Source organism: Lepidochelys olivacea (genome assembly GCF_965140295.1).
Source record: "Lepidochelys olivacea isolate rLepOli2 genome assembly, chromosome: 6".
Lineage (NCBI taxonomy): Eukaryota > Metazoa > Chordata > Testudines > Cheloniidae > Lepidochelys > Lepidochelys olivacea.
This window is the reverse complement of record NC_140416.1, coordinates 85,374,511-85,390,354: the sequence shown is the minus strand read 5'-3', so window position 1 is coordinate 85,390,354 and position 15,844 is coordinate 85,374,511. Positions and strand designations below refer to the sequence as shown.

Here is a 15,844-nt window from a genome sequence, read left to right as displayed (position 1 = left end):
TAACCAGAGTGCCCAAGCTAAACACAAGGTAGAACAGATTGTTAAACATAAAGGGTTCACACATGCTGGAAGAAACCACTTATAACGAAGTGACCAATTAACACCTCAGCAGTGGTAGGAGAATGAGGGGCTAGTAGGCAGCAGAATGTTTTATAAATTGTTGTAACGGCCATAAAACCATAGTATCTGTTAAGTCAATGGTTTTTAGTGTTCTGCAGTTATGAATTTAAGTTCCCAGGCTTGTCTTCTGAAGATGGTGTACCGGTTTCTTTTGAGGGTGAGGACAGAGGTCAGATATGAAGTGAACGCTTTGTAAAAAGTGTTCACCCACAGGTGTGAGTCTTATTTTTCAGTGCAATTTTGATGCATAGTGATTACGTGGGTGAAACGAGACAGGAGTTAGGGCATATAATGCAGTGGATGAGGTATACCACATTGTGATATGCCTGTATAGGACTCATGGAAACCTGCACAACACCTTCAAAAGGCAAGCCTGGGAATTTAAATTAATAATTCTGCTGGACAGTAAAAACCATTAACTTAACAGACTCTGATTTTATGGTCCATTACAACAATCTGTATTACACCTGGTTCCCTCCATTTTCCTGGAACTGCCGAGGTGTTAATTGCCCACTTCATTTTAAGAGGTCTCCTACACCATGTGAAGACCTTATGCTTCATCTTTCCCACCTTGTACTTAGTTTGGACACTCTGGTTACCTTCTCCAGACCTGAAGTGAAGCTCTGTGAAGCCAGAAAGCTTGTTCTCTTCATCAAACAGAAGTTGGTCTAATACAAGGTATTACCTCTCTCACCTTGTGTCTCTCAATGTTAGCCTTCACAGATTAGTATGAGCAGAAACAGAAACAGTCTCAAGCATCCATTCAGTAGTCTAATAAGCCACATTTATTTGCACATTTACAGAACAGGCCAACAGGTATGTCATTGTTTCAATCAAAATTATAAAAACAAAGTCACCTTGATACACCATACTGCTTTATTTGGAACTTACATTCAAAAGTATCCTTGAACACAAAACATTGGTATTAGTCCCAGATAACTCCAACATAATATTCATAGTGGCATACAGGGATCAAAGTTTCATCAGTGGTGAACAAATATAAGATCCTAGTTAAAAGTGACCAGAGGTCTTGGCCTTTTCCACCACTGGCCAACAAAGCAGGGAGCATCATTAAACAGACATTGTTTTCAGAACATAGTTGTAAACATAACCTGAGCACCTGCAGAGGACAGAGTAGCATTCCAGACTCTGTCTTGGTCTACATTAGCATTTTTATTTAACTACTGCTCATATGTGGGTTGGAGAAACATTGGTAAAATGGGGAAATAAATCAAGCTAGAATTGGTTAGGGTGGGGAAGAAAGTAAAGGAGTGAAAACAGATAGCCTCAACTTCCCAAAGCAGGACAGAGAGGGGGAAGTGAACAATCTTTAGGGGGACTATGAATTCCAATTCTTGCCAGGGATGGAGGAGAGAAGGTAGAATGGTAATTATTCTAGGCAACAATGTTATAAAAGCTCCTAAAATATGTAGATGGAAAGTTAAGTGTCAACAGGACATCTCAAACCATTTATTTAAAATGCACATTTATTTCTACAAAAAAAGATGTATGATACAGAAGTAGAAGTGATCACACCAATTTAAAGATTTACCTATTAAAATATACAGAGATTCTTAATGAGTACAGGATATTTAAAAAAGATGCAAAGGGGGGGGTTAATTCTTTTATTTTTACAGTTTTCTGGAACTTCACATAATTTTGATAAGTAACCTTTTACAAAATTATGTAAAAAGTACAAGATGCCTGGTAAACTGTCTGCATTTTTTCCAAAAGACTTTTTACAGCATGCATTTGTTAAGGCAGCCTTCTCCTCCTCATAAGGAATCCTTTTACTCATCAAGTAATCTTCTGCTGCAAAGATTAGGCTAAGGAAGTTTAGTCTCTTCTGTTAACGCCTTTTGTCTTTCCTGTCTGATTTACGGTCTCTTTCACTCCGTGAAGTTCTTTTGCCTGACCGACTATTTTCTGACACAGACCTCTTTCTGTCAGACCTTGAGCTTTTATCCTTTGATCCTTTTGTATCTCTGCTACTACCTTTCGAAGACTTGTGACTTCTGTCTAGTCCTGAAGCATCCCTTCGCTTCCTATCCAAGCTCCTCCTGTGCTTTCTATCCCTATTATGACCCCGTCCTCTGCTTCGACTTCTGCTCTCACTGCTGCTAGTGCTACTGCTGCTACTGTCTCTGCTACTACTTCCACTCGTGCTACTGCTGCTGCTGGAACTACTCCGACTACTGCTGCTGCCACTGCTGGAACTGCTGCCGCTGCTACTGCTGGTTGAGCTACTACTACTAGTACTAGTGCTGCTGCTACGACTTCGACTCTTGCTAGTCTTGTTCCTTGTCCTACCCCTGCTTCTACTCCTAGTTTTACTCTTAATTTCTACGCTCGTCGCCTGGATCTGATCAGATTGCAACTCACCCAGCTTTACAGACACCGCAGCGATTTCCTCCTGGTCTGCCCGAGGCTCTTGATCTTGAATGGACTGAGACAATGGTGGAGGCTGTGGCAGTGGCACAGACTCTGGCTGGGGCTGTATCTCTGCCTCAGGCTCTGGCTGGGCTTGAGGCTCCTTTTCCTGTTTCTCTTCAGGTTCAGCTTCAATTTCTGGTTTGTTAGCTGTCTCCTTTTCAGGAGAATCAGCGTTAAGCTCTTTGGCTGGCTGAGCTTCACACTCAGCTTCTGGTGCCACTTCCTTGCTATTTTCACTTTCTAATGGTTCTACACTATCAGCCTCATTCATCTCCATCATATCCTGCTCGTTATCCACTGGCTGAGAACTCTCACCTTCCTCTCTTACAGCCATGACCTCTTCATGCTGACTATCCTGCTGCCTGTCATTCTCCTTCACCTCACCTCTCTCTTCTACCTTATCCTCAATTTCATGTTTCTGCTCCTCCTCCTCCTCCTGTTCTCTCTCTGCATCACTATGACCTGCCCCTATTTTCACCTTTTCCTCCCCTGCCTCCTCCATTTCTATATCATTGTTCTGGTTACCTGTCTCCATCTCTTCCACCTGCTGAGCCACCTTACCCTCTTCCTGCTCCTTGTTCTGCTCTTCTTTCTTTTCTTCATTATGCACCTCCTGCTGTTCTTTTTCCTTTACAGACTGTCTTCTGGGCCTGGCCTCCATTTTGTTAATTTGTTCTGCAAACTCATTGCGTCTATTTTCAAATATTGCTGGAGAACAAGAGGCAAACATGAAAGAGTAAATTTCAGAATAACTTGTCAAAGTTAAGACTGAAATCTTACTTTATTCCCAAATATGTGTTTATGAATTGTAAAATACTATGGTCCTGTTATCTTTTAAAAGTGTTGTGCCATTCAACTGTAATGCAAAAGATGACAATAGTTTACCAAGAAAGTGAAAGGGGACAGAGGTAGGTAAATTTAAGCCCAAATTTTAGATTTTATGAAAAGCTATCCAAAAAGATTGGTCAACAGATGTTCAACATTTCTAGAATTCCAATGAAGAATTCTGACTGATTTAAACATTAATAGATTTAAAAACTAAACATCAGAATATAGGTTTCCTTGGGCGTAATTTTAAAGCCTGATCCAAACCGAACTAGACCATAGCCAATCCAAAGCCAACCTGAGCATGTTGGGTTGTTTTCAAACAAGATAAAAACCACTTGTATTCCGGTCAGATTGCAAGGGTCTAGCCACTGACCTGGACTCCATTTTCTTTACTTTGTTTTCTCCATGGAGCCACCCGGGCTAATTACCACTGACCCCTCATGCCACCTCAACCTAGTGCCCCACAAATGAAGAGTGTCTGCGTCTCCCTGGGTTGCTGTCCTGAACCTGTGCTCAGTGCTGACACCCATCCTTGGGGCCCAGCTCCTGCTGGGCTCCTCACTGCACAGTGCAGCAAGGTGAAGGTGGCCGGCAGGAAAGGGGCATGCAACTGCTGTCGTGCCGACCCAATGAGCAAGAAGAGGTGATCAGAGACTACCTGACCTGACCTAAGCCCAGGAGTGTCAGGCTGTTTTCAACTCAACCCTAATGCTTGTAGTTGGATCTGGTCAAGCTTGGACTGGTTTACGAGACTAACACCAGAGCATTTTCACTTCGGTACTCATACTATTGGCACTGACTAGGTTCCAGTGTCTAAACTGGATGAAATGAAAGTAGTAAGAGCCTAAATGGCAAAAAGTAAATTAGATGTTTATAAAACTCAATTTTATTAATAAGGTATTTGTACACGTGAACTAGTTTTAAACGAGAATGTAACTTGACAGCATTCCTTTCAGCTAGGAAGGTCAGTCAGAATGATATAATCCCAATATAGAAAAAAGGCTTTGAGGGAGCGAGATCTCATGTTTAAGAAGATTCAAGGAAAATACTACAATTGATAAATTCTCAACTGAATTATCACCTTTCAAAAAACCCATAAGATGCTCAGTATCACACATAGTGATCTATTCCTGAAAGAAAACTTAGATAGTTATTCTGAGGAAAAGGGTGCACACACACACACATATATTTTTAAGATCAATACTTTTAAAAAATTGTTTAAGTTATCACAGAAGAGCTAATTTGTTCTGTTCCTCAGAACACACAAGTTGCTGACTCCTTGGTAACACTTACATTTTCACACATGCTCGCTCCATGGAATGTGCCTCCTTACCTTCTTGCCTCATTAGCATTTACAGGTGAGACATGGCTACGGGCGATAACATGAAGCAAAGAATACAACACACACACCTTTAAAAGACTATATGCATACACCACTTCTCAATTAATTTTGCACTAGATAATGACTTCTTTAAAAAAAGGCGTTAAGTGACAAACACTTCTCCCACTTCTCCATCAACCACAGTTTAGAAATGTAAAATTTGTAAAGGAATTAAGATATTGAAATTCAAAAAGTTAAAGAAAATACATATCTTGCTTGAGGGAGGGGAGTACGCTCACACTCCTTTTCCTCCATATACCACCTACCATTCATTTTTTTTTGCGAATCATCTATTAGCTTTTGCGTAGCGGGACACATCCTGCCAGGTATGTAGAAGAGATGGGGCCTTGTCCTGGTTCTTATATATTTAATTATTTTGGCATTATGTTCATTCCATTCTTCTTGCTGAGAAACAAAGGAAAAAAATGTAAGATACACAAGAGTATCCTTTACATAAAAGAAGTGCTGAGAGTAAAAGTGAGAATACTCACCAGTTGAGCAAGTTCAACCTTTTGTTCCAATAGACGCAGTTCTGTCTGTTTAGCACGCCTTTCTTCAAACAATTCCCGCCTCTCATTTTCAACCTGCTTTCTCTCCTCCTCTGCCTGCACTTCAAGCTTTTGTTCAATTTCTTGACGTCTCTTTTGCTGAAGGTAAATAAGGTATTGTTTTAGCATTTTCTTCTAGTGTTGAAAAGGTACTCTTGATCAGTTTTGTAAGTATAAAGAGTTACATAAATGTTACACGCAGTTATACTATGGAGTGAAATATATATATTCTTCCTTTAAACACAAGTTAAGATAGAATTCAGAAGCTAGCTAGCAACCTGTAGAAAAATTCTGACCTCGGTTTAAGACCAAACAGTTGTCTCAATAGGAAAGAATTCAGAACTGCAACTTATCAATAATTGTTAAATAGTTAATTTTACCTAAGCAATTATTCTTTTTTTAAAAAAAATCCTATCATCCATTTGGGATCAGGCTGACCAATCACCAAAAATGCTTTTCTAGTTTAAATGCTTATCTAGTAATAAGTTACAGCTCTACTAACAATGGCTTTATCAATACCACAGGAGACTCACACATCTATTTACTGAAAATGGGAAGGCTTACAATACATGTTACAGAAAAATCATTGACTTGTGCACATAAGTGGCACAGCACAATTACATTCTTATGCACTTTTGGCACAGTTGCCTATGGTTTACAAAATCAGAACACAGAAATAGAATCACTGCATCTTAAGTCAATGATTATCTTTAACAACTGTTTCATTTTGTATTAACAGTAATAGACCACTTGTTTGAGGGTTAGATATCACAGACAGCCTTTTAGTTGGCTACAAGTGCCATTCACTTTGAAATTACTCCAAGTACTCAATACCAAGAGAAAAATGTTATCCTTTTCCGGCTCTGCATGTTTTAGAACATGATGCTTTCTTAAAATTTCTTATGAGCATATACTATTTATCACTGGTGTCATGACAACTGGGGACAAAGCTCAGAGTTTCGCAGCACTTTGAAATCCTAAAAGAAAGAAAAGTCCCTACCTAGTTTTTATAGCTTTTCAGTTCAAAGCAGCTTTAAAAGCTTCTTAAACTCTTGGGCCCCTGAGGTCAGGATGTCTCACTATAAGCAATGCATGCATCATGGGAATTTTTCACTCCATGCACTGAAGTAGTAACTGCCTAATTTTGCCTCACTTGCTTTAGTTGTGTCAGATTATGGCATATAATATTAAGAGAAACAAGTACCCTCTCAGTAGCAACTGTGGATTCTTGTTTAAATTTCTGAAGAGTGCCCATCAACAAGCCAAATATACGTCGATTCCTGAATAAAAGATAAAACACTTTTTGAGTCTCAGTTTAAAACAGAGGGTTTTTGCTTGCATGAACACTGAAGGAAATTATTGTACATTTGTGACACCTATTTCTATAGGGTCATTAACATTCCAAGGCCACAAGAAAGACGTATGGACTGTGCCAACAGTGTAGAACATAATTAATAATGTATACTTTGACGTAAGTGTACACTTTGCTTTACCAAATAGGCTAAGACATGATCTATGTCCACAAAACCTCACGCTTACAGTTCAGGTAACAGTGTGGAAAAATAACTACTAAAGAATTCATTGTAAAATACATACATGGAAAAAGTGGATTTTAAGGAAGGATTTAGAAAAGGGCACAAAAAAATTAAAAGCAAAAGACTGTTCCAAGTGCAGGGAATAAGAGAAAGACGAAAGCTGAACTGACTGTTTAGTCTAGTAGGGGGATCCATGGACTGGAAGAGTCTGGGTTCTGTCATTGGACTATTGTGTGAACTTAGGAAAGTCATTTCACTTCTCTGTGCCTCCATTTCCCCAGCCATCTTATGTCTATCAGCCGAGGAAAGGACCACCTATTACTATGTGTTTCCGCAAAACCTTATACAATGGAGTGTCACACATTCAGTGGTAGGGGCTGACTCTCTCTCTCTCTCACTTGACTCTAGAGGCTGGGAATAAAAGTTCACTGACAACAGCCTAGTTGTGATCTTGTCCAATTGCAGAATGTGCTTGACAATTATAAGGCTTGTTTAAAGTAAATACATTTACTTCCTTCCCCTATCCATAAACTCACTCCTCCATGCCTCCCATTACTGCCTTTTTCTGAATATTCTTCTTCCCTACCCAATTCCTCTTTTCCCTGCCTTTAGGATTTTCCCCCTTGTCCCTTACTTTTAGGAACTATGCCCCTCCCCTTTAAGGGATACTGCCTCTCCCAACAGAAAATTTCTCCCCCTCACTCTTTTTGGGTGAGGAGATAGGGTACCAGAAGCAATTACTCCTCTTAGCATGGAGCCACAGGGCTCACCCTGAGCAGCAAAAGCCAGGCAGGAAGAAAGAAGACAACACGAGCAGAGTCCTGAAGTCTTTGTAGGGAGGGGAGAGGCATGTGAGAACTGAGGACAAAGCATTCTCTATCATGTAATCCATTTTAAGAAGTGTACCTAGGCTACGTTTACTTTCAAGGTAGTCCTTCAAAGTCACCTGTCATGTATAAATATTGCCTTCAGGAACCATATGAAAAATTTTAAAAAAGTCATACCATGTTCCATGTTAGGAGACAGAACATGTGAAGGTGCCACATAAGCATAAGGAAAATAGATTTGTACCTTTGTTTTCCCTTCTCATCCATAGTTTGATCCTGAATTAGGTCTCGACGTGTTCGCTCTTTGGAGGTAGCAACAACAGAAGATTGCAACGCCGGCTACAAGAACAACAAAACAATTAGTTTGTGTTCCATCTACGCACTTGTGTGCCAAATGCCCACTCTCTCAACTGTTACCTTTTTAACATCTTCATCCTCTGCGTCGCTTTCATGGCGTGATTCTCTCCTTGTCCGACGTTCCCCACCCAGCCTGAGGAGAAAATACAAGAGTCAAACATCATTATTTGAGATTGAAACAAGAATAAAGGAAAGTTTACATCCCAATAGAAACAGCACTTTTCAAGACTGCTGCAGCCACGTGCACCAAGATTTCCAATAAATTCTCATCGTCCAGAAGTTTAGAAGATAGCCAATAAATAGTGCTCAGGCTACAGATTTGCATATGGGACTCCCGTGTCAGAGAACACAAGTATTACAGTTTACAAACAGTACCTTAAATTGCTTTAAACAGTATCTAGTAAAGTAAAAGACAGGACTGCCTGTTTAGGTATTTATTGTACACATAATACATTACTATCCTCGGTTTTATTCCCAGTTTATAACCTCTCTGTGCTTAAGTTTAGTAAGTATTTACATACTGCACTTCAGGGTGGAGTTCAAAGGCTTCAGAATTTGTAAATGGTTTTGAAATTTCAGGAGAAAATGTTCCTTAAGTTATCTAAAATGGATGAAATCCTCACAATAAATTAATCCGTGAAACACTGCAATTTTCCAGATAATGTGATCAATATTTCAGTGTAAGCATTTTTTGCAGAATTAAGTGTTAACTTTATAACAGATTTTAACCCAGAACAATTATTCTCCAAAGTTAAAACCCTAAAAGGTGGTCTAAGAAGCAGCAGACTAGTACAGTACCGCAATATGATTTTTTTTAGTGAAAATGATTGATGATCAAGCAGTAAAATGCTTTAAAACGAAGTAATTTCTAACTACTTTTGAGAGACATATGGCACCAATTCAGAAAAGCACTTACCGGTAAGTACATGTGTAAGTGCTTTGCTGAATCCAGGTCTTAATAAAGAACAACAAACCTACAAATTAACAACAGAGCTATTCCCAATTTTTATCTCCTGGTATTTCTGTATCACAAGGCCAACCTAAAGTATGAACTCTTCATACTTCAAGACAGACTGCATACATATGTGCAATGTTTTAAGATACTTTTGAAACAAATGCAGATCTTGTTTTTCTAAAAGAGTACACAATGAACACAACTACGGAACTCCTTTAAAATTCCACGAACAAAACCAAATGATGAGACCTTATTGCTGAACTGCAGCCAAACAGAAAGTGTTTCTGATTAAAGAGAATCAGTTACATAAGAATAAACTTGAGCAAAGCAAAACAAAATTTTATGAGATTCTGTTCCTGTGTGTTGGTTGTGTTTATTTAAGATATCTCCTTCACAACCCGGTTTCTTTGAGCCTTCTATAAAGTCAAACCTAGGTAAAATTGTTGCTACAGAATGTTGCAGTGTTGCAAGTTCTACACCATACCTGCACTGTATGATCACGCAGAAAAGATTTCAAGAGGAGAAAGTCCTTATCAACAGCCATGAACTCAGCAGCAAGCTCCTCAAACATACTCACACACACTGAATTTGGCAGTGATACATACTAAATCCTGGGGCAAGAAAGTCTGCTGAATTGACTAAGAAATAAAATCACTGCTGTGTTCCTTATGTTATTAAAGGTGACCTACAAAGAAAAAAATAGAGGACATGCTCACCTATAACTAAAGTGTTTTGAAATGGACTCTACACATTCACTCTCTTGGGTTGCACTATGGTGCAATTCCAGTGGTTGAATGGTTCATTGCAGTGTCACCCAAGTGTCCTAATATCCCCTCCTTCTCTGTTCCTGAATGTTCTGAGGGTAAAGCTATAAAAGTGGGCGTGGTGTTCTGGCCAGCTCAGTTCCTTTCACCACCTTCTCAGGTCTGTGACTGCAATAAAGACTTCACAGACAATGGGTAGGGAGTGTGAATGTGTAGAGTCCATCTTGAAGAACTCCAGTGACAGGCAAGTAACCTCTATTTCTTCTTCGAGTGGCATCTATACACGCCCACTCTTGGGACAGTCTGATAAGTGGTACAGTGAAATGAGGAAAGTGGGACACTTAAACACTGACTGAAGTACAGCTCTGCTGAACTGTGCAGCACACCCAGATGCTGAATTAAGGGAGTAATGTTTAGAGAATGTGTGTACAGAGCTCCAAGTTCCAGCTCTGCAGTTTTCAACAAGCACACAGTCAAAGAGGCTGCCTTAGCCTAATTAAATGTGTCTTTTAATGTTGCAGGAAGAGGGACAGAAGGTAGTTTGTAGTTCTCTAATACAGAGCCTAACCCAGGGGTCTCAAACACGTGGCCCACGCAGTTATTTCCTGCAGCCCGCCAAGCTCCCTCCCTGAGTTATTTTGTGCGGCCCACCAAGCTCCCCACCCTCCCACACCGCATCCCCGCTCCTCTGCCTACCTCCAGGCACTTAGTGCTTACCAGGAGGGAGGGGAGAGGAGCGGGGAGCCACAAGCTCGGGGAGGAGGCGGAGATTTGGGGAAGGGATTGGAATAGGGTCAGGGAGGGGGCGGAGTTGGGGTGGGGACTTTGAAGAAGGGGTTGGAATGGGAGCGAGGAATGGGTGGGAAGAGGCAGGGCAGGGGTGGGGCCTGTCAGTGATGCGGCCCTTGGGCCAATGTACTAGTTCTCATGTGGCACGCCTGGTGATTCGAGTTTGAGATCCCTGGCCTAACCCATTTAGACAAGCATTTAAAATAATCTGACTTTTACTATTCACTTTCAAGGCTATGGACAGATTAGGTGATTTAAATCCGGGGTCTTAAAGACGCATGCGGCCCATGGGGTTATTTTCTGTGGCCCGCCAGCTCCCCACAGCGTTTACCTAGAGTGGCTCCGGCCCGGTGCGCACTGGGGGCAGGCTCCCTGCCTGCCTGCCCTGCCCTGCCCCCGCACTGCTCCGGGAAGCGGCCGCAACCTGGGGGGGAGGGGTCACAGGGGCTGGGAACGGGAAACCGCAGCCAATAGGAGCTTCGGTGGAGATACCTGGAGGAGCGGCCAGGGCAACACACAGACCCCTGTGCCCCCGCCCCAGGTCTTGGCCGCTTCCTGGAGTGGCGTGGGGGCAGGGCAGGCAGGCAGGGAGCCTGTCCTGTCCTGCCCCCGGTGCGCACCGGGCCGGACCCAAACCCCACACCCCTCCTGCACCCTGACCCCTGCCGCACCCTGGACCCCAACCCCCTGCCCTGAGCCCCCTGCACCCCTCCTGTACCCCCTGGGGGCAGGGAGGGGCAGACTTGGGATGGGGGCATGGAAGGGGTGGGAAGAGGTGGGGCCTCACGGAAGGGCTGGAGTGAGGCAAGGGCGGGGCAGTGGTCAGTGGTGAGCCCTCCGGCAAATGTACTAGTCCTCATGTGGACCTTGTCATTTGAGTTTGAGACCCCTGATTTAAATAAAATGTCAGTGCTCTTTTATCAACTGTGTGGAGTTTTGATTTTCCCAAGTGTGCATGAGATGTGGAAAAGAACACTAGTAGAATAAGTGACTGGTCAAAATGTAAGTCAATGAGGGGAGGAGCAGCAGGCAGCACAAGAGCACTCCAACTGCTATGAAGTTTCACTGTCAGAGTTGCAATCAAGAATGGTACACATAAAGGCCACTCAAAGACATAGTAACAGGTCTGTGACCCTATGCTTTGTCTATATATAGGCTTGAATTGGTTTAACTTAGGGTCCTTGTACAGGCACTGACTCCGGGGCTGGAGCTACAGGCACCAACTTTCTTATGTACTGGAGGGTGCTCACTAATCAACCCCTGGCTCTGCCACAGGCCCTATCCCCACTCCACCCCTTCCCGTCCCCTCCCCTGAGCCCTTCCGTGCCCTCACTCCTCCCCACCACCCCTGAGCCTCCTGCACGCCACAAAACAGCTGATTGGGAGGTGCAGGGAGGGAGGGGCTGATTGGCAGGGCTGCCAGTGGGTGGGAGGCGCTGGGAGCTGATGTATTACTGTAGCTCTTTGGCAATGTACATTGGTAAATTCTGGCTCCTTCTCAGGCGGGCCACCCCGGGTTAAACCATTACAATTTTGATGTGTAAAAGAAGCCGTAGTTATCTGCCCCAGCAAACGGATACTCAAAACTGCCTGCACTGTCAAACTTCTACCACTGTATTCAATGAGAAAAATATTAGCAAAAACATTCAGTTAGTATGTTCAGCAGTTAATGTTGACAATTAAGCATCTTAGATTTCACTGTTCACACCCCATTGAGCTGGGGGGAGGGGGAGGCAGTTTACACCCATATATTACTTCAGAACCATTAAAGGATGCGTATATAAGTTACCACTCAAATTCTACATCTGATTGCACTCCTTCACAATTATAGAATATACCTGTAGTAGAACCAGAGGCTTAAAATGGAAAGCAAATACTAACCTTATAGTCCATTGTATTGCATTTTATAGTGAGGAAAATGAGACAAGATTTCGTCAAAGGTGAGACGGACATGTTAATACACAGACAGGAAATCATACCCTTACTGGTGCAACAGTGTTCTTCCAAAAACATTAGTGACAACAGTGTCTTAATTTTGGAATGGTTAATCTTTAAACAGGTAATTGTAAAGCCACCAAGCTAACAATTTCCAGTTCTGAGAATTTAAATTTGTTAAATCATAATGACCATTTACCCGAGTAAAGTTTTTATGTCGACCTCTGTACCTACCTACTGGTTGCCCCTTCAAGATCCCTCTGTTTGGCTGGGGGTCCTCCACTATCCGAGAATCCACGCCTAAAAAAAATACAAGACTTAAGACAGGAAGTAGTAGTCTGAGCAGAGACCTGGAAGCTGGAGCTCCGGAGTGCCCAATGCATGTCTGTCACTGATTCAATTGCGACCCTAGGTAAGTCAAATCTCCTGTCTGTGTGGTTAATGCTTGCCTACCTCGTAGGAAATAACAAGCATAATAATTCACTATATTTTGGTAACAGCCAAATTATATAGCACTCTCCAAACACTAAGTAAATACCCTATATTAGTGGCATTAAGTACACTATAACCCTGTAATTTTGACCCTCCAACACCTGATATTCTACTATGGGAAAGTATCATTTAGCCAGGGCAGACAGTTGGCCACAAAATAAATAAGCGTCTCATGTAGTCACAGCTAAAGCTAACATGTACACAAACATGTAGTAACTTTTATTTTACCTAATTCTGAAGTTTCTTACCTTAGCAATATGCTACCACGCCCTCTACCTCCACCAGGGCCTGTGATGGTCAATAATCTACCTTGAGCGGGCCTGGAAGAAATGTACTAGGTGTTAAAACTTGACCAAGGTAAATAAATACATGCTCTCTCTGGCCACCTGCACAGCCTCACACACCAGACATGGACTGTGACAGAACCTTGCTTGGAAAAACCTTGCCCGGGGGGAGCAGCAGCACAAACCTTGGGGAGATGCACAGGGACGTGACTGCCACTTTGCATCGCCAGCATTGTATTTAAAATAAAAAAGGGGGGCTGTTTTCGCACCTTACCCCTCCTCTCAATATCATTAATTAATAATAATAATAAGCAGCAGCGCTCACCTACATTCATGAAAAAAATAAGGAACTTTTGTGTGTCCCTTAGACACGTTACCGACCCTGCGGGCAAATCACACGCACCGGGTCCCTGCAATCACGAGGTGGTGAGAGTCGATCCAACGCCCTGCCCAGCAAGCCCACAGGAGCAGCAAGGAAAGCGGCGGGGAGCCCCCATCTGCACGCTAGAGGGAGGCCGCAGCGCAGGCCAGGGCGCTCCGTGTGTGTGTGGGGGGGGGAGGGGGCCGTCTCCCGCGCTCACGGGTCGGAACCTGGTGCCCGAAGCAAGAAGGGGCGTCGGGCTGTGGCCTGGGGAACCCCCAAACGCGCGAACAGTCGGCGGGGTTTGCTGCCAGGGTCGGACATGCGCGGCCCCATCACTCCCCAGGAAAAGGAGCCGGCAAAGCTCGCGCTGACCGCTAGGGCCCGGCCCAGCCGCCGCCCGCAGCCTCGGGGCGCGCGCCCACCCAGCCCCGGCCTCGCCTCGCCTCGCCTCACCTCACATCGTTGGGGTCCCGGCCCGTGAGTTTACGGATATTCTCATCCACGTGCTTGAGGCTCTCCTTGGCCTTCTCCAGCTGCTCCTGCAGCGCGCGCACCGCCACCGCCATCCCGCCAGCAGCGCGGCCTAGCCAGGGGCCTAGCGCAAAGCACCGCTGGGAAACGGGGAAACACGCTCCGCCTACAGGCAACTCGTCCCGCTCTGTAACCCGCCAATCACAGAGCTCAAAGCCAGAGTGACACCAAGAGCTCTGACACCGACCATCCGCGCCCGCCAATCACCAAACCCTGACGAAGAACGACACCTCCCAGCGCCAAGAATCGCCCGACTCATCTGCCAATTAAAGAGCCCCATGACGGAGTGACACCCCCACAGCCCACCACCAGTCGCCTTTGCCTACCATATCTGCGAATCACCAAACGGACGAACAAAATGACACCGCTAGAAGCCAACCAGCACAGTTTCCTTCCTTCAGGTCAACCAATCAGAAGCGGAGTAATACTGTCCATCTCCACCCACTCCGAACTAATCCCAACTTTCCCACCGAGGCGCCTCAAAGGCAAGAGGCAGAACTAACAGGTCTGGGCAGTAGCCAATCAGCTCCTACTTTGTTATAAGTGAACCAATAACAAGGCATTTTATTTGGAAACAAGACAAGAAGAGCGATCGTCTGCCCGCCCGCCCGGCCTGGGGTGTAGCTAGTCAGCGCGCGCGCTGTTTGCTTCTTTCCCTTGGAGTCGCCCCCTCGTGAGCTGCCTCGCCCATGGGGCGAACTGGCTGCGGAGGAGCCGAGAGCCGCCCGGGCTGCTAGTCTCGCGGGGCAAGGCGAGGCGCCAGCTTGGCGCTGTTGTCCTGTCCTTCCCAGCCACTTCAGAGACTTCAGAGCGCCGCCTGCCCTGCTCCGGTGTGCGCCCGCCACCCTGCACCGCCACGGCCCCTCGCCCGGTGGTTGCAGCGTGATTGGCAGGGGGCAGGTCGTCCCCGGCACAGTTGTGCAGGCCGTGCAGAGAGCTCCCTACTCAAGCCTCCTGCTCATTGCCCAGGGTTTTGTAGCGCGCAATGAGCCGGGTAGCCAAGTGTCTCTGATCTGGATGTAAAATTCCTTATTTGCTAATCTAGGTTCCCGCTGTTTAGGTTCTTCTACTGCATCCAGCTCTGCGGCATGCTCACAGAATTAGCATGAAATGAAAATCTCTCTCTCTCTTGCTCCGTATCCCGTAGGGACTTGATGGATTTGGCTTTGTGGTGGTGTGCGAAGTTTAGGTGAACGAAATGGGCCAATTTCCCATCTGAAGTCAACAAGCAAGGGACCATGAATGAAAGATGGGTCATGGTGCTGGGTGGTGCTGATGGCCTGGCCTAGATGATCTGGTCTGGCCTTAAATCTATGACTAAAATAGTGCGGATGAGGTGATAAGATAAATGTGAAGAAAGAGAAGTAAAAAGAACAGGAGGACTTGTGGCACCTTAGAGACTAACATTTATTAGAGCACAAGCTTTCGTGGGCTACAGCCCACTTCATCGGAAAAGTAAGTTTCTACTGCACGTCTAACATCATCCTTAGTTTAATCCCAGCTGTATCTGCAGAGGTAGAGGGTGCCATTATAAATTTACATCCAGCTTGTATCATTCCCCAACCCACACACACCCTGGAGCTGCCAAGATTTTTCTCCTGTAGACTGCGATTTGTCCCCTTTATAATGAGTATCTGCCACAAAGAGAACTCTGTTACTGGCATTAGCTTAAAAAAAAGGTAAAATGGGCAGAATGTCTAT

The 15,844-nt window shown here is 44.3% G+C and overlaps 1 protein-coding gene across 1 annotated transcript; it reads right to left on the bottom strand.

Moving 5' to 3' along the window:
* Positions 1 to 882: 882 nt before the first annotated feature.
* PNN (pinin, desmosome associated protein) lies at positions 883 to 14,256 on the bottom strand. The gene is made up of 9 exons (XM_084632011.1): positions 14,066 to 14,256; positions 13,213 to 13,284; positions 12,707 to 12,772; positions 8,090 to 8,162; positions 7,917 to 8,011; positions 6,515 to 6,590; positions 5,254 to 5,409; positions 5,029 to 5,167; positions 883 to 3,261 (listed from the first exon to the last, which is right to left on the bottom strand). Exons 1-9 carry the CDS (start codon positions 14,176 to 14,178, stop codon positions 1,970 to 1,972), a joined length of 2,082 nt encoding a protein of 693 aa, XP_084488137.1. The 5' UTR covers positions 14,179 to 14,256; the 3' UTR covers positions 883 to 1,969.
* Between the last annotated feature and the right edge of the window lie 1,588 nt (positions 14,257 to 15,844).